The 18,727-nt window shown below is 45.6% G+C and overlaps 1 protein-coding gene and 1 long non-coding RNA gene across 5 annotated transcripts in view; one reads left to right on the top strand and one right to left on the bottom strand.

Annotated features, from left to right (window-relative positions):
- Positions 1–18,727, top strand: part of HNF1A (HNF1 homeobox A) — a 41,594-nt gene that overhangs the window by 14,764 nt on the left and 8,103 nt on the right. For 2 of the 4 annotated variants that reach the window (XM_081174898.1, XM_081174897.1), the window contains 3 exons: positions 14,451–14,650; positions 16,351–16,537; positions 18,414–18,643. In XM_081174898.1, the coding sequence (XP_081031024.1) occupies positions 14,476–14,650; positions 16,351–16,537; positions 18,414–18,643 (592 nt within the window). In that variant the 5' untranslated portion in view covers positions 14,451–14,475. Of the gene's footprint in view, positions 1–5,783; positions 6,248–11,219; positions 11,355–14,450; positions 14,651–16,350; positions 16,538–18,413; positions 18,644–18,727 lie in introns of those variants that run through there. The other 2 variants (XM_081174896.1, XM_081174899.1) reach the window with 2 other exon arrangements.
- On the bottom strand, positions 737–5,380 carry LOC308576063. Its single transcript, XR_014003041.1, has 3 exons — positions 4,131–5,380; positions 3,568–3,754; positions 737–1,231 (listed from the first exon to the last, which is right to left on the bottom strand). It is a non-coding gene; the product is annotated as an uncharacterized lncRNA (long non-coding RNA).

The raw sequence follows: 18,727 nt of genomic DNA, 5'->3' as shown, positions 1-18,727 counted from the left end.
TCGAAGCTACCAGCATGAGTCTGACCAAACTGCGGGAGGCAGTGGAAGACAGGAGTGCCTGGCGCGCTCTGGTCCATGGGGTCACGAAGAGTCAGACACGACTAAACAACAACAACAGTTTGTTAAGGCTTGTTAGAACTGTAACTCTGTGAGGGGAAAACTACAGTGCCCAGAATACTTGGGGGGGGGGGAGGAATTTCCTTAGCATGTGATTTCAAGGTGCAGTAAAATGTAAAAAATATAAGAGAGATCTACACAATTTTAATATACATTTATTTGTTTAAAATGTACCTCACTATCCAGTAAAAAAACCCCCACAAATCTCTCGAAATGGCATTAAAGTTAATAGGTGAGATCCAATTATATCCACAGTAGGACTGGGTGATATATCCTCCAAAACCGTTTTGAAGTCCACATCATGATACTGGTTTCATAGTTTCTGACCTGGCAACATACTGTATTGTGAAACAGTGTGTGTGTGCACACGTGTGCTATGCAAAAAAACAACAACAATACAGTGGTACCTCTGGTTACGTACTTAATTCGTTCCGGAAGTCCGTTTTTAACCCGAAACTGTTCTTAACCTGAAGCACCACTTTAGCTAATGGGGCCTCCTGCTGCCGCTGCGCCGCCGGAGCACGATTTCTGTTCTTATCCTGAAGCAAAGTTCTTAACCCGAGGTACTATTTCTGGGTTAGCGGAGTCTGTAACCTGAAGCGTCTGTAACCAGAGGTACCACTGTATGGAGAAAACTGTGAAGCCAGCCAATGCCTCTACATAGCTCCATCCTTCTTTCAGACATGGTGATATATAAATACATTGCGATGTTTAGCTGGTTATATATTGCGATGTTGAAAATCAGATATCACCCAGCCCTAACGTGCCCTTGAATTCCGATCATGCCTCTTGCTTGTCTGGGTGGAGGAGAGAGTGAGGTGTGTAGAAGCAAGCCTACTGTACAAAGGTAAAGTTTGCACTCATTGTTCCACCCACTTTTTATTCTGCCTCTGGCCTTGCCCACTTTTGGCATGTGGCCCTTCTAAGGTTACTCAGAAGGGAATGTGGCCCTCCGCTTGAAAAAGTTCCTCACTCCTGCATCTGATGCATCAAACAGGCTGTTTTAAAGTAGTGCAACAGGTCAGTTTGGCCACTAAGTGGCACTCTTCTTTCTGATACCAACAATGTGCACATCCTATCCACATTTTTTCTTCGGTCTTCTTGCCTTTCCGTCCTGGATAAAAGAAGAATCAGAAAGCCGGCAGTGGAGGACAGAAACCCCCAGCCCTGTGTTTCTCGGATTTGCTCTCTGCTTCTAAATTTCTCTAGCCCCAACTCAGCACCTACGCTGAAGCAGTTGCATGTGTTTGCTTGGCTGCATGCACCTCGTACATTTAAAGCATCTTTTGCACTACAGCTCCCATCAGGCCCTGCCAGCCCAGCCGTATGATGCTGGAGTTAATGGAAGCACAGCCATGCTGGATGGGGCTGATGGGAGATGTAGTCCAAAAAACATGAGTGCAGGCATGCATCAGGTTGGTGAAGACTGATCTGTTGTAAGTCGCCATCATAGAATGTTAGAGTTAGAAGAGACTCAAAAGGTAATTTGGTCCAGCTCCCTGCAGGAATCATAACTAAAGAATCCCTGACAGATGGCTATCAATATAGATTGCCTTGAGGACCAATTGACCAAAAACCTTTTAAACCATATGCCAAGCCCTGGACATGGCAAGTTTCCCTGCGGAAAGCTGGTTCCGGCCAGGTTGTATAAGTTACCTGTCAGCTGCTGAGGACAGGTGGGCGTAGAAACTTTGGGTGGAGCTACCAGCCTAGTCATCAAGGGAGACGCCTGGCTTGGTTCTATAATGGGATAATCACAGGCCAGGAAGTAAATGGGCAGGATGAGATCTGTCAAGATCTCTTTCATTTTGTGTACCTGAGCCACCAAATACACAAATAATACACAGATTGTCTATTAAAGCACCAGGGCAAAGGTTTTCAACCAGTGTGCCGTGGCACCCTGGGGTGCCTTGAATGATGGTCTGGGAAACCACGGCCAACACTGGCCTCAGTCCCTCTTTCCTTCCTTCCCTCCCTCCTCTGATGTCCTCCTGCATCTCTGCCTCCCAAAGGCTTGTTTGTGCAAAAGCCCTGGCTACAAGCTCCCCAGGCAAATGGTGCCTCTGCGGCTGGCCAGGGGGTGCTGGTTGCCAGGAGCTCAGGTGGCCTTGGAGTAAGCAAGCAAGCAAGCAAGCAAGCGGGTGAGGGATCCCATCCAGTCCACCAGTCCTTGCTGCTGGGAATGGACAGACAAGTCCCAGGCCCTTGCGGGGCAGTGGGAGAAAGCACCTCTCGTTGTGGCTGGGGGCACAGCTAAGAAACCAGGGACAGCAGCAGCAGCTGCCCAGAGGACTCCCATGGAGAGGGGAGAGGAGGAATAGGGAACACTCCACAAGGGAGGGTATTCGAAAAAAGGGTGAGAGGCTGCCAACTCTGCAAGCGAGGGGTGACATAACTGGGCTCCTGAGCCCCACAGGGGTGCCACAGAAAGAATGTACAGTGGTACCTCGGGTTAAGTACTTAATTCGTTCCAGAGGTCCGTTCTTAACCTGAAACTGTTCTTAACCTGAAGCACCACTTTAGCTAATGGGGTCTACTGCTGCCGCCGGAGCACAATTTCTGTTCTCATCCTGAAGAACAGCGTATGTAACCCAATGTACCACAGTAGTTGGTCAAGGGAGCCGTGGACTCAAAAAGGCTGAAACCTAGGGTATCCAAGGGCAGGCCACCTCCTTCAATATCAACCATCTTGGGCCTTATGATCAGCAGGGGAGGCCCTGCTGGTGGTGCCACAACATGGAACTGTCCAGTTGGTGCTGATAAACTACAGGGTCTTCACAGTGGTGGCTCCCTGTTTGTGGAACACCTTCCCAGTAGGAGAGGTGCATCTGTCTCCCTCCTTAACAACATTCAGGAAGATTTTTTTATAAAAAATAATAATCATGTTCACCCAGGCCTTTGAAGGCTGACAGATACTGGTACTGGCAACCAGGGCTTTTTTTTTCAGCCGGAACTGAGTTCCAGCACCTCTCAGGTGGGCACCATTGTCATTCTAAGAGAACAAGGGTGGCATTCATGGTGAGTTCTGGCAGTGGCACTTCCTTTTCTAGAAAAATAGCACTGTTGGCAGCCATTAAATTATTTACTGTGAGGATACTGAATTGCTTTGAAATGTTTTCAGATATTCCTACGTGTTTTTAAAAAGCTCTGTTTTCCTGCTTTATTTCCCAACCTGGGCTCTTTTGCAAAAAAGGGGTGGAAGTGTTACTAGGCTAAGTTCAAAGTGTTACTATAATAATTATAATAAATAAACAATAAGATTATGGTATGATTATCAATCAAGGGACGCGGGTGGCGCTGTGGGTCAAACCACAGAGCCTAGGACTTGCCGATCAGAAGGTCAGCGGTTCGAATCCCCGCGACGGGGTGAGCTCCCATTGCTCGGTCCCTGCTCCTGCCAACCTAGCAGTTCGAAAGCACGCCAAAAAGTGCAAGTAGATAAATAGGTACCGCTCCAGCGGGAAGGTAAATGGCGTTTGTGTGCGCTGCTCTGGTTCGCCAGAAGCGGCTTAGTCGTGCTGGCCACATGACCCAGAAGCTGTACGCCGGCTCCCTCGGCCAATAAAGCGAGATGAGCGCTGCAACCCCAGAGTCGGTCACGACTGGACCTAATGGCCAGGGGTCCCTTTATCTTTACCTAAGATTATCAATAAGAATAATTAGCAACAATACAGGAATTTAACACTTTTGAAAAGTTAAAATAATAGACTAAAAATAGATTAAAACTCTAATCAACTTTCTGAACATCTGGATAGACTTGTCTAAACCAAAATGTTGTAAGCAGGTGCCAGAGAGTACTGTGAAGGTGCCTGCCTGATAATAGAATTAAAAAATAATAATAATTGTAGAGTTGGAAGGGATCCTGAGGGTCATCTAGTCCCTCCTTGCAACGCTGGAATCTCAACTAGATCATACATGACAGATGGCCATCCATCTTCTGTTTGAAAACCTCCAACGAAGAAGAGTTTTACCACCTCTCTTAGGAGTCTGTTCCATTGTCAAATAGCATTTACTGTCAGAAAATTCATCCTGATGTTAAGTTGAAATCTCCTTTCTTGTAACTTTGAATCCATTGGTTTGGGTCCTAGCATCTGAAGTAGGAGAAAACAAGCTTGATCCATTCTCCATGTGAAAACCCTTTAGATATTTGAATATAGGGCTATCACATCTCCTCAGTGTATACCGTACTTGTCTTTTATCTTATTTTTTAAAACATGGATGGAAATGTGTAATTGCAGAACTGCCCTGGGAATTGCATTACTCAGGTTTGTTTTTCATTGGAAGTTATTTTGGTTCTCCTATAAAGGCAGTCCTACTGAATTTGCACTTTCTGAAACAATACACAGACTGAAATGCAGAACCATCCTTCAAAATGTGCACTTTTACAAATTTTGCAGTGCAGTTCTCTAGCCAGCGAATGTGAAAAAAAAAAATTGTATTGACTGGGATAAAGTGTGCATAAACATGCATACATTAGGAGAAAATAACATAGGGACATATAACATATTATGGAAAATTGCATAGAAATTTGTATATTGTTTTAATTTATTAGTCCAATTACTTTTAAACTATCATCTTTTTAGCTTTTTGTATTTCATCTGTGTTGTTTTAATTTGTGTAAGTCCCCTTGAGTAGGAGTCTGGGGGAAAGGCTGTATATAAACAGCAACAAGAAGAATAAAAAATGTGCAAATTAGGAGAAATTTGCACCAAAATTCTGATGAATTTTCATGAGGACTTTAAAAAAAACAACACAAACTGATATGGAAATATGAAGAACTGAATTTATACTTGGAAATATGAACAAGTGAGGGAAGCCCAGATCCACCCATCCCTGCTGGCAGCAGAGCGTGGGACAGACAGGTTGTCATCCTTACGTCAAATCTATCATGAACAGCGTGCCCATGCCCTTCTGCAGCTTATTTTCATTGCAATGGGGCTTCTTCCAGAAGACAACCTCCTGATGGACCCAATGAGTTAGGAGCTGAGGGAGAGAACCATTTGAGGAGGACAGGGCCATCTACATCTCAGAATGTGCTGGGCCAGCCCTTTCTATACTTTCCAGCCACATCCCAAAGATACATAGGAAGCTACCTTACACCGAGTCAGACCGTTGGTCCATCTCACCCAGTACTGTCTGCACTGACTGGCAACAGCTCTCAGGGGTTTCAGGCAAGATTATTTCCCAACTCTACTTGGAGATGCCAGGGACTGCTTCTGCTTCTGAGCAGATGTTCTGCTACTGAACTTGGTATCGTTCTATTATGTACCTTTCTAGGAGATGCCATTAAACTTCTTCCCATGCCCAGATTCTGCTCCTCTCCACCACCACCTGGTCCCTTCTTTTTCTTCAAGCGGTGTCTCCTGTGCTGCCTCATCTCCTTTTCCTCCACTCTTCTTCCCCCTCTTATTTTTCCTCTCGCTCTCCCTCCCTTCCTGGGCACTTTGTGAACTGCTGTTGCAATGCCGAAGTCCAAAGTTCAGTAACTTGCCTAAGCACACAGATAAATATGAACCTTGGAGAATTTGCATTGCTCCAATGTAAACAGATAGGCGAGGGTCCCTTTATCAGCACTGACTCAGGACAGTTGTGGGGGGCCTAAAGCTGCTTTTTTTTCCCTCTTGGGGATTTTTTTTTTTGTTGGGGGGGGGTTGCAAAGGCCGAACCTTCTGCCATTTCTATTCCGCTCCGATGGGTGGCTTCAGAAACATGGTGTAGCAAACACGGGGATCTGCGTCGAGCACGTCGGAAAAACCTCGGGCCTTAGGAGAAGCGGCCAGAACTGAAAGACCATGGTTTCCAAACTCACTCATCTTCAGGTGGAGCTGCTGGGGGCTCTCCTGGAATCTGGGCTGAGCAAGGAGACACTGATCAAAGCCCTGATGGAATCGGACCCCTACCCACAGCATGGCGACAGCCAGCAGCGGACTGCCAGCACCATCCAAGTCGAGAAAAGAGAACCCTGCACAGAACTCACGGCTCTTGCCAATGGGATGGGGGAGTCCAGGATGTCCGAAGAGGAGACCTCTGACGATGGAGAAGACTTCACTCCGCCAATAATGAAGGAGCTGGAAAACCTAAGCCCAGAAGAGGCTGCACACCAGAAAGCCGTGGTGGAAAGACTCTTACAGTAAGGGCATCTCCTGCCTAATCTCTCTCTCTCTCTCTCTCTCTCTCTCTCTCTCTCTCTGTCCTCTTTTATCCTCTACCTTCTCAAATCACCCTAACCCTTACCTTAGTGGTAGCAGCCGATCTAAAGGCATAGAGATTCATGTTGTAGCACAACAACTGGACAAGAACCCAGCTTCCCTGTCTGAGATCATTCTAAATAAAAGGTATAGTTAAAACCTAAAATTTCAGGCCCATGCCAACAGAGTGCCCCAAAGTCCAATTCAGATAAGGAGGTACTTCTTTAGGTGAGGAATAACTTTGGAACTCACTCAGCAAACATCTCTTTTTTTTATCCTGTCCGCCATTTCAGATGTTGCCTTGTAGAACCCAGAATCGTTTTTCTAAACCTGAGCAAGCAAGGAACTATCTTCGGGCAGTTGGGGTTGAGGAGCATGGGGGAACTGTCCGCATAATTGTTCCTACAGCAGAAGTGTTCAAAGATGTGAAATGAAGCGCCATAGAGTTGCCATCATGAGACATGTTCCCCAAACACACAACACTCTTGCCCTCAGTCTCGAATAACTCAGATAAGCCATCTTGTTGTTACTGGCAAAACAGGCATGCTCAAAGTATGCACTGCCAGCCTTGGACAAAGAGAGGATTCCCTAGGAATTCATGCCAATGTTCCTAGCAGGAAGGTTGTGACCATTCTTTCCCATCTCCCTTACTTTCTTTCCCACTCTTGCTAACCATAATATATCCACAACCTACTTATAAATGAGCTCCTTTGGGGGGGGGGAGTAAAAACGTTCTTTTAAAACTCCAGACTGTTGTCAAATCTAATAATATTTATTAGGGGCTGGGGGAGAATCTCTGTACGCAGGGAGGGGATTTACATGAGCTCCTATGGAAGGGCTCCTTGGGGAAAATATGAATGCAAAAACAGCCCCTTCTGTTACTGATAGGGAGAGCTTGTGAAGACCACAGCTCTGATTTTGGGAGCAAATGGAAGGCGGGTCAGTGGGGAATCTGAGGGATAGCTCATTCGGTAGAGCATGAGACTCTTAATCTCACGGTCATGGGTTCGAGCTCTACGTTGGACAAAAAGATTGACAAAAACTAAGCAAAGACCTTGCAATAGCCACCCCTGTGATGCAGATCCCAATGGAGTCACATTAATTAGCTTCTGCTTTTGCTTCTGAGTCCAGTGTCACAAGCAAAGCAAGAGGCTCTTCTTACCTGTGAGTGGAAGGAGAAAGGCCTCAAGACTCCAAAAGTCCTTTTCTTCCACCATTGTTCCTTCTTGTCTTGTATTTTCTTTCTTTCTCCTATTTTTAACCGCAACCACCCCATCGAATCATCTTTCTTTGCTCATTTCCCCTTTTTGGGGTCGATCTTTAAAACTCCCCGACTCCCAAATGACCCCTTGCATCACCCCACCTTTCCCCTCCACCTCTCCCAGAGTCTGTGTCGAGATCTAGGGTCAGTTTGATTTCCAAAGCCTCAGGACTGAGCTGGTTACTAATTATCCAGTGGCTTTATTATTTCTCTTTTGTCTTATAAATTTATAAACGAAAAGGCTCAGATAAGCTTTTTGATCATTAACTTTTGATGATTTGTCAGGTGTCTCCTCTCAGAGGAAGCCAAAGGAGTCAGGAGAACACCTGTTCTCCTCTCCTCTTTTGTGATGGACATCCGTGAAAAGGTGAAAGAGGAGGAGGATCGTGCTATTAGGATTTGGAAAGGAGCGTTGCGGGTGGGTTCACACTGGGCTCTCAAGTGATGGCAAGTTTAAAATGGCTCCGATGCTTAGCAGGCTGTAGTAAAGGCAATTCAACTAATTCATGAAAAATGGATTGAAACTATGAGGACACAACATTTCATATGGCATATTTGAGCATTCAAAGCACTTCACATGCATTATCTCAGTAATCCTTCCAGCAACCCTATTAGGTAGGTCAGTACTACTACTATTCACACGCATTATCTCCAGCAGAATATAAAAACATAACAAAACGTCAAATGGTAAAAACTTCCCAATATAGGGCTGCCTTCAGATGTCTTCTAAAAGTTGTGTAGTTCTTAATCTCCTTGACATGGGAGGGCGTTCCACAGGGAGGGCACTACCGACGAGAAGGCCCTCTGCCTGGTTCCTTGTAACTTCTTACAGTGAAGGAACCACCAGAAGACCCTCGGAGGTAGACCTCAGATCTCAGCTTATTGATGGGGTGGAGACACTCCTACTAGGTAGGTCAGTAGCATTACTATTCTCATATGCAAAGGATCAAGGCTAAGGGAGTGGCTTCTCTAAGGGGCCTCCCATATGTCCTTTTAATTTGGGGTTCATTATTATTCTTATGATGGTATTGGGCATGTTATACCTAATTATACCGATCCTGCTTTGAATACTATTTGTGCCTGCAAAGGTTTTAGGGTGGGCATGCTGATTCATTTCCATTCAGTGGATCTCCAGTAATGTCCTGGTAATATCCTGTAACTTTTTATACCACAAATGTTCTGGGCAGGGGAGGAAGGGTGTTGCACTATAGTGCTAAAGTGCCCCTCTAGAAAGCAATAAAGCAGCAACACAAGGGAAGCAGAGTAGAACAACCAATAAACTGGAATGGTTTAGTGTGGATGGCCCAGTATAAATCCATCACTGGTGCACTGTTATTGCATCAATGCTGTGTTGCAGCACACACACACACACGGACCCTCTGCCCACTGTTGTGAGATCTGAACCAGAGATGAACCAGTTCACACTTGTAGCCACTCCACCAGACCACTCCACCAGGTTTAGACAACCAGCTCTTAGTTCTACCTTTATCTGCTCGGTGCATTTTAATGAGAGGGAGTGTGATGTATTGGTCAGAGCAGCCTCCACAAATTCAGTGCCACCCAGCTGTTTTGGGCTGCAACATATCTACACGGTTGTATTATGCTGGAGTTGATGGCAGTTCTAAAAACAAAACATCTGGAAGGAACCAGGTTAAGAACATAAGATGAGCCTGTTGGACCAAGCAAATACCCCATCTAATCCAGCACCCTGCCCTCACAGTAGTCAACCAAGTGCTCCTAAGGGAAACCCTCAAAGCAGGACTCAAGCACAAAAGCACAACCACCTTCTGCCATTTCCAGCAACTGGTATTCAGAAACATGAGTGTGAAAGCAAAGCTAGTAGCCATCAACAGCCCTCTCCTCCGTGAATTTGTCTAATCCTCTCTTGGTGTCATCCAAGTTGGTGGCCATCACTGCCTCCTGTGGGAGTGAGTTCTATAATTTAACTATGTGCTGTGGGAAGATTTGGGGAAACTGAGTTAGAGAGGCAGAGTGGACCTGCGTTCAAATCCTCACTCAGTGACAAAGCTCACTTGGTGACCTTGGGCCTGTCACCAACCTTCAGCCTGACCTATCTCAGAGGGTTCTTGTGAAGATGAAGTGGAGAGGGATGGGGCTATGAACTCTGCCTTGAGCTCCTGTTTTAGGAGAGAGTGGTGTGGCGCTCAGAACCTGCTTGTGGGCTTCCTCCTTGGGGCATCTGCTTGGCCACTGTGAGAAGAGGATGCAAGATCTCTTCTGATCTAGCAGGCTCTTCCTATGTTCTTAACTATATTTAAGATGTATACAACAGCTTTTGGAGGATGCATCCAAAATGCTATGGGACTTTGGGTGGTAATAGTTGAGAGTGGCTGCCTCCTCGTTACCCTTCTAGTGGCAGGTGAAGACTTTTTTTGTCCCAAATGGATTTTGGGAACTATTTTTAATAGATTAGAGTGGCTGCCCCCTTTTTGTCCTTTTACTCACAGGTGAAGAGTTTGTTGTTCCAACTGGCTTTTAGGAACTCACTGCTTTTAACAAAAGAGCTGGCACCACACTGTTTTTATTGTAATTATCCGTGTGTTTAAAATAGATTTTTATATATAGTTTTAATTCTAACCATGTTTAATTTTAATGTTTTCCCCCCTATGTTTTTAGTTGTTATTATTTTTATCTGTAAGCTGCCTCTAGTCCCTGCCAGAGTAAAAGGCAGAGTATAAATAAATTAATCATTAAGTTCAAGCCAACAGGGAATTCTGCTGTGCAAAGCGCATAAAGTTAACAGGGATAAGGCAAGAACATAGCAGTGCCCCAGAAGTCTTTCCAAGGTTCTGCTTATGATAGCATTCAAAACCTATCACTCAGTGGCGTAGCGTGGGGGGTGCAGGGGGGGCCGTCCGCACCGGGGGCAACATCTGGGGGTTAGGGTTAGGGGGCGCAAATCCACGGGTTAGGGGGCGCAAATTACTTGCCTTGCCCCGGTGCTGACAACCCACGCTACGCCACTGCTACCACTTGAGGTGGCTGCCTCACTTTGTACTATGTGTCTCAGGCCTGATCAGTAATGCCATGCACAGCAAATCTGATGTTTTAGGTTCACAATCCAGTTCTATCCCAAACTCGGGTCTGTAACATTAGCAGGCCAACCTCTGGGTTGCTTCATAGAAATTTCATGTTCTATAGCTAACTACCTTGTGCTTCCCACAGCTCAGGAAGAGAGCAAACACATACTCAGCCATGCCAGATGATTAGTTTGCTCAATCCACTGAAGCAGTTTGGACTTTGGCTGTAGCAAATGTCCTGATAACACCAAAAGTACCTAGGCAGGTTTTACAGCTGAGCTAACTCACCTCACCAGGCCTTCCCCCACCCTGTGGAGAGGGTGGGGTTTTTCCCCCCATAAAGGAAAGGGACAGAAGAATAGCTGGAATCAGGCATGGCCTCACGTAGGAACCAGCTGCCTTATACTGAGTCAGGACTTATCAGCCCATCAAGCTCAGTGTTGTTGACACTAACTGGCAGCAGGGATTAAACCTGGGACCTTTGGATGCAATACAGTTGCTTTACCCCTGAGACACAGCCCTTCCCCTGAACAAGTTGTTGCCATTGCATTCACAAAGAGGACCAGGACGTGTTTGGAACAATCCTAACAACATCAGAAAAGCTTTTGGTAATCAAAAACCTTGCTGCCTCTAACTGTGGAGGCAGAGCACAGCTATACTGGCTAGTAGCCATCCATAGGCCCTATCCACCACGATAGTTATTGTACTGATACAGCACAAGAAGGAATGAGAGCAGCATTTCCATTGGTAAGAGTCGAGTATTCTGACAAGTGAAGCTAATTTAAACATCAGTGGGGAGACCGATATAGCCATCTTAAGTGCTGTAAATCTGCTCCAGCAGTGGGGGTTTTTTCCAAGGAGTGTCCTTCTGCAGAAATATTAAAAGATGATCAAGGATTCCTCTCAGGTTGGCCAAACCAATGTGATGCCCGCCAGATGTGGCTGGGGCTGATGGGAGATGGGCTCAAAAAACATCTGGAAGGCACCCTGTTGGCTACCTCCCCTCCTCTTGGGAGAGTATCAGTAATGGCAGAAAAACTTACTTGGAAGCAAGTTTTGTTCACCACTACCAATCTTACCCTACAATGTGCAGCCTCAGAGGACTCTATGCTCTGTGCTGGTAATTGCCGGTAGACGAGCGCTGAGCAGAATCCCAAAAGCCTGAAAATCTCCGTGCTATAGAGAACAATCATTTTCTGTTGCTTCTTAGTGCCATTACTTTGTTCAAATTATAGAAGCGGAGAATTAAAATGGAGTGTTTAAGATCAATTTTAAAAATGTGTTAGGATTGCGTTTTTTCCAAGAGGAAAATGTGACTATTTCCTTGAAGAGCAAACTCAAAATATTGTGTGTGTGTGTGTGTGTGTGTGTGTGTGTGTGTGTGTGTGTGTGTGAGAGAGAGAGAGAGAGAGAGAGAGAGAGAGAGAGAGAGAGAGAAGGGGGGGATTTAAAATTGCAATATTAAGTTAATCAATTTGGGAAGGCAGGAGTAGGAAAGTGGATTGTATTTTTTGATGCGGTGGAGTTTTTTAAAATTTAGATTCTGTTTTGCTGCGAATGGCAACGGCTGTTGAGGCTCTGGGCTCAAATTGCAACATCATATTTGTTGTGTCACACAGTACACAGGCCAGCCTAAAGGCCAAATTCAACAGAGAGGGGGGAAATGTTACCAGGAGGAACAGTTCTTACCTTTCTTCCTCCTCTGTCCTTTCCAAGTCCAATTTATTCAATGAAATCAACAAAGTTGCAGGCTTCAGGGTTCAAAGACCAGGGATGGTGCGAGCGGTGGTGATCCAGGGCTTGGTTCGAAGCAGGAATACCAAATTAGTTTTCAAAGGGATCAAAGGTCCTCTTTCTTGTACCAAGAATGGGTCTCAGAAACCCAGCTCAACATTGCTCAAGGAAGTGGTGGAGAATAATGGGGTGGAGAGGCAGCATAGAAAATGAATAGCAAGAAGACAGATGTTGGAAAGCGGGCAAGTTAAACCAAAATAAAAAAAGGAAACTAACATTTAAGCGAAAGGCTCTTTAGGACTGGAACAGCGAGGCATTCCCCCCCATGAATGTTGCTTTCCCAGTTCTCCGGGATTGGGTTTTCTTTTAATGCTAACAACTTGATATTTACTTTCCATTTAAATTTGTGATGCTGCTATAAATTATCAACCAGGCTCTTGTTCCCTTTGAGTTTATAACTAACTACCTGGGTTACTTATTGTTCAGGTAACAAAAGGGAGGTGAGAAGCCCTTAAAAAAAGGGACCTCAGAAGCCCAGCGAAAAGGGAAGCTTGAACTGGTGCTGGGAAAAGGGGCAGAGAAGGATAATAAGGGGCACCAGTGTCAGCCGGCCGAGGCCTAGCGGGTGGGAAGCAGCCTGCGAGACAGTGAACAGGACCACTTTGAACTGCGCTATGAAAGAACGAGCTAGTTCACGCTTCAATCATTTGAAAGAAGCTCGGGGTTTCCTTTAACTCCGTGTTTTGTTTTTTTAAAATGTGTTCCGCTGCTTTTTGAGGAACTTCCTCCACAAAGCAGCTTCACAATCTCCACTAAAAAAACCCAACTCCACTAAATAACAAAATGCAAAATACAGGAGCACAATAAAACAGCAATATGGAGTGGAGCACAGGAAGACAATACAAAACTTTTCAGCTCTTTATTATCGTCAATGACCAGTATTCATAGAATACAAAATGTAAAGCATGAGTGCAGAGTGCTCTGGTGCTCAAATCCTGCTTGAGGGTTCCTCACTGGAGCATCTTGTTGGCCACTTTGAGACCAGGACTATAGTGAGGCCCCTTTGGCCTGATCCAGGAATAGGATAGGAATAATGTGCCATAATGTTCTAAAGAGGTTGACTCAACAATCTCCATGTTGTGCATGCAACTTAATAGCTACAGTGGTACCTTGGTTCTCAAACTTAATCAGATCCGGACATCCGTTCCAAAACCAAGGCGTTCCAAAACCAAGGCGTGCTTTCCCATGGAAAGCGATGTAAAACAGATTAATCCATTCCAGACTTTTAAAAAGAACTCCTAAAACAGCAATTTAACATGAATTTTACTATCTAACGAGACCATTGACCCATAAAATGAAAGCAATAATCAATGTACTGTACTATAAAATAAATAAAACAGTATTGTAGATTATACCTGCACTGATGATAGTCATTGTTTGGATGAGGGGCTTTTATCCATTTCTGCAGTCACATAATCAATCAATCAGTAGCTGAACAGGGTTCCACACGATCACCAAAACAAATTAACCAGAAACGCCTCAACAACAAAAATGCAAAATAAATAGCAAAAACAAAAGCTCCAAACTTAATCCATTTCGGAAGTCCATTTGACTTCCAACAGCCAACAGCCACATTGGACATTCAGCTTCCGAAAAAACGTTTGAAAACCGGAACCCTTACTTCCGGGTTTTCAGTGTTTGAGAACCAAGGCATTTGAGAACCAAGGTACCATTGTATATAATAATATTACTATTACAATTAATTTATTAACCACCTTCTAAACCACCATCTCTGGGCCCTTTACACATAAGATAATGAAAAACACTTTATAAACACAAAAACGACAAATAAATTTAAAACAAGACTAAAACCCTAACAAGTAGACACTCATGGTAAATATAAATTTATTTAGCTGGGACAGCCTGCTAAACAGAGGAGACTGAACAGCATCTTCTAGTGTTGACCCAACATCTACTACCAGAAATGTCATTGGTTGATTCTCCTTGCTTCTCAGGACTCATAGGCAGAAAGGACATGAAGGGTCATATACTGTAGTCCAACCCCCTGTAACCCTCTTTCATGTAGTGTGTGCTTTATATTCCTTCCAGAGAGGATCCCTGGAGGGTAGCCAAGATGGTGAAATCCTACCTACAGCAGCACAATATTCCCCAGCGGGAGGTGGTAGACACCACAGGCCTGAATCAATCCCACCTCTCCCAGCATCTCAACAAGGGCACACCCATGAAAACTCAGAAGAGGGCTGCCCTCTACACCTGGTACGTCCGCAAGCAGCGAGAGGTGGCTCAGCGTAAGTACAGCAACCAGCAGCTCTTTCCTAGCCCCAAAGCACGTACCAGAGCAAGGCCATTTTGTACCTGCTCAACAGCAGCAGTGCCGGTCATCCCAACATTTGCAAGGGATTCTGGGCCAGGTTGCAACACTTGTGTGCCATGATGCTTGCTGAATTTCCATGCCTGCAAAATGTCGCTCCTGTTAGTTGGACAAAACATGGCCAGCAGCTTCAAATGTGCTGCGAGAAATAAATGAATTCAGTGACTGAAAGTTGCTGCCCGGGGTGCGCCTGGGGTTGGCAAGGTTGGCCCCTGTCAAGGGTGCAGGCCTAGCAGGCACAAAAACTGTGCCTCTCCACTCCTGCTTGGAGTGACTAGGAACCCGCCAGCCAGCTCCACCGCTGCCCTGGACAGCCAGCCAAGGTGGGTAGGCTCCTCTGATTTTCAACATTGTGCTATATCAACAGCTAAACATCACAATATACTGATATATCACCATGTCTGAAATAAGGATGGAGCTATGTAGAGGCATTGGCTGGCTGCACGGGTTTCCCCACTTTGTGATTTCTGCATAGCACCCACCCACACATATCATGATTTGCGATATATTGCCAGGTCAAAAATTACGAAACCGATATCACAATATGGACTTCAAACTAGTTCTGGATGATATATATCATCCAGCCCTACTGCCAAGGGTGCAAGGGATGGGGAAGCACTGATACAGGTGCTTGCCAAAGGCACAAGGGAACCTGAGCCTCTGGTTGCTCAGAACCCAAAGGACCCACTCCCAAAGAAGAGGCTGACCATGGATCCTCTGCCTGGGCCTGTCAGTCAGCCTGCTGTGGGGATCATTCATTCATTCCTACTGCAGAACCAAAAGGAAGTCTCCATCTATTAGATGAGGCTGCCTGTTGCGTTTCTAGATGAATGATCCGGCTCAGGGGAGCATTCTTCAACCCAGCCTTAGAAGATACGCAGGGAGCAACAACTTCCTGTAGGGTGGGCTTCTGTCTTTGGGGATGCTAAAAATAGTATGAACCAGGAAGTGACCTAGCCAGACAATGAGATGGGGTTTTTTCCCTACACTTAACACATGCTTTTATATCTATGTTTCCATGCAGAATTTTTTTCTGGGGGGACGCAGGGGTACACATACCCTAAACATTTTGTGAATCTTTGTACTTTTGTCCATTTACTGTATTTATTTCCCCCAATTTGACCTATAAAACGGTGATTTTCTTGAGTCAAAATGAGAGTACCCCTAAACATTTTTTAGAAAATATTCTAGTGACTCCATCCCCCCCCCCCAATGTGTCATCCCTGCCGCCAACTCATTCAACTTTCTATAATTCTGCTGAGTTGCTTTTTAGACGCCTTGCTTTGTTTGCCCCCCCCCCGGCTCCTCCCACCTGGTTTCTTCAAGAAATGGACAGTTTATTATTATTATTATTATTATTATTATTATTATTATTATTATTATTATTATTATCATCAGCCTTCAACCTACGGTCAGACAACAATTTAAAATACAACATTAAAAACTGTTTAAAACAATTTAGAACCACAAGGATATGGTGGGTCAGATGCTAAAGTCCTGGGCAAAGAGATGTGTGTTTGACCAAAAAAAAAAAAAAAAAGAATAATAAAGGAGGGAGTTCCACAACATAAGGGCTGCCCCAGAGATGGTTGCACCCCACCCTTTCTGTGGTTCCAGAATTCACCCACGCTGGCCAGGGCATTATGGTGGAAGATGCAATGGGAGAGGACCTGCCAACGAAGAAAGGCAGACGCAATCGCTTCAAGTGGGGCCCAGCTTCACAGCAAATCCTCTTCCAAGCCTATGAGAGGCAGAAGAATCCCAGCAAGGAGGAACGGGAAGCCTTGGTGGAGGAGTGCAACAGGTGAATGGAGGAAGCTCCCTCTTTTAGGAACGTAAAAACATCAGAAGACGCTGCTGGATCAGGCCACGGGCCCATCTAGCCCAGCATCCTGTTCTTCTAGATGAAAAAACTAATGCGATACATAGCACTTATCCACAATTACCTTTTGCCCTGATGTTTCCAGGCACAAGTCTGTGCTTAAAAGTTCCTTGTCCAAGCATGGGTTTGTTTGTTTGTTTGTTTTGCCCCAGAGTTTTCCCTGCAAAAGCCCACATTTTAGCACTCCATTTGAGAAAAAGTCAATTCTGGTTTTTCGCAGATTGCTGTTTGCTCCAAATGAGCTTTAAAGAGTGGGTTTTCGCAGGGCAAGCACCAGAGCGGAAAGAAAGGGACTTGGACACGGATATTTAAGGTGCGGACTGTGCCTGGAAAGGGCTGGTGAAAGGTGAGTTAGTTAAACTATGGGGATTGCTCCCTCTAAAGGCAGTGATGGGCACCAACTTTGATGGCTTTGGACAGAGGATTGGACAGATTCATGCAATGATAAGCCTATCAAGGGCTACAAGCCACGGTGGCCATGCCCTGCCTCCATAGTCGGAGGCAGTGATGTTTCTGAATACCAGTTGCGGAAAACCACAGGAGGAGAGAGTGCTCCTGTGCTCAAATCCTGCTTGCGGGTTTCCCCCAGTCATCTGGTTGGCCACCGTGAGAGCAGGATCCTGGACTGAATGGGCCATTGACCTGATCCAGCAGGCTCTTACTTATGTTACACAAAGTAGGGGGTGGGAAGAAATGGGTGGGGGAAGTAAATTATTGGTTTGGGCTGAGCTGGGACTAATAATTCCTTGCTCATTCTGCCCCCAGTTTAACTATTTCACCCCAAATTAGACCTAAACATATAATCAGCTGTGAGGTCTAGATGAACCTCAGGACTAAAAATGCAAAAGTACAGAGAGATCTGAGCCAACTATGGTTAGACTATAATTAATGCAAAGGAGGCGCCAAAAGTAATTACCTGAAAGTACCTCTACAGTCAGGGACGATAGGATTCTTTTGCACCCTATACTGGGATCTTATGAAATGCTTCATAGCTTAGGGGCTGTCAGCCTATGTGCTCCTCACACCTTTAAAATACATCCAAAGCACATTTTTCCTTCCTCAAATAATTCTGGCCATGGTGGTTCACCCTTCACCAAATTATAATTAGAAGCAAGAACTCGTAACAAACTACAGGGCTCAGAACAGTGGTGTAGCGTGGGTTGTCAGCACCCGGGGCAAGGCAAGTAATCTGCGCCCCCTAACCCGTGGATTTGCGCCCCCTAACCCTAACCCCCAGATGTTGCGCCTGGTGCGGCCGGCCCCCCTGCACCCCCCACGCTACGTCACTGGCTCAGAATCCTTTGGGGGGGGAGTAGCTGAAATATCACCCCAGATTTCATTCCATGATTTTCTGGGGAAGCGGGAACAGACGTATTTTCCTAACATAGAAAGGAGTGCTAAACGTCCACTAGGTTCTGCTAGATTTCTGGAAGCGGCCTTTACATCAAGTGAAGGGTCGCATTAAAGGAGAAAACTCTCAGGGAAGAAAACATTGGGAAAATGGAACAAAACACATTCCCACAGGAGGCAGTGATGGCCTCCAATAGGGATGGCTTTAAAAGAGGATTGGACAGATTCATGGAGGAGATTCATTGTGAGAAGAAAATGATGGACTAGATGGGCCACTGGTCTGGTCCAGCAGAGCTCTTCTTATGTTCTTCATGCAGCTCACATATCTTTGGAAATGGTGCAACAGACACACCACTCCATTAATTTGAAGGGGTTCCCTTTGGAGAAATGGTTTCGCCTTAACAAACCCCCGTCCCCAACCTGACAAATCCATGGCCTTTCTTGGCAGGGCAGAGTGCATCCAGCGCGGTGTCTCCCCTTCCCAGGCCCAGGGTCTGGGCTCAAACCTGGTGACTGAGGTGAGAGTTTACAACTGGTTTGCCAACCGCCGGAAGGAGGAGGCTTTCCGGCACAAGCTCGCCATGGACAGCTACAGTGGGCCACAGCCCGGATCTGTGCCCACCTTGGGCTCTTCCTCGCTCCAGTCAGCAACGCCCCTCTCCCCAAGCAAGGTCCATGGTGAGTGTCAGGCACTATTTATTTATTTGAAATCTCTCCCCACCCACACAGCTCTTAGACTTCAGCCAAAATGACTCCCAGAGT

This window comes from Podarcis bocagei (genome assembly GCF_964188305.1).
Source record: "Podarcis bocagei genome assembly, chromosome: 16".
Classification (NCBI taxonomy): domain Eukaryota; kingdom Metazoa; phylum Chordata; class Lepidosauria; order Squamata; family Lacertidae; genus Podarcis; species Podarcis bocagei.
Note: the sequence above shows the minus strand (reverse complement) of the source record. Positions and strands in the feature narration are given on the sequence as shown.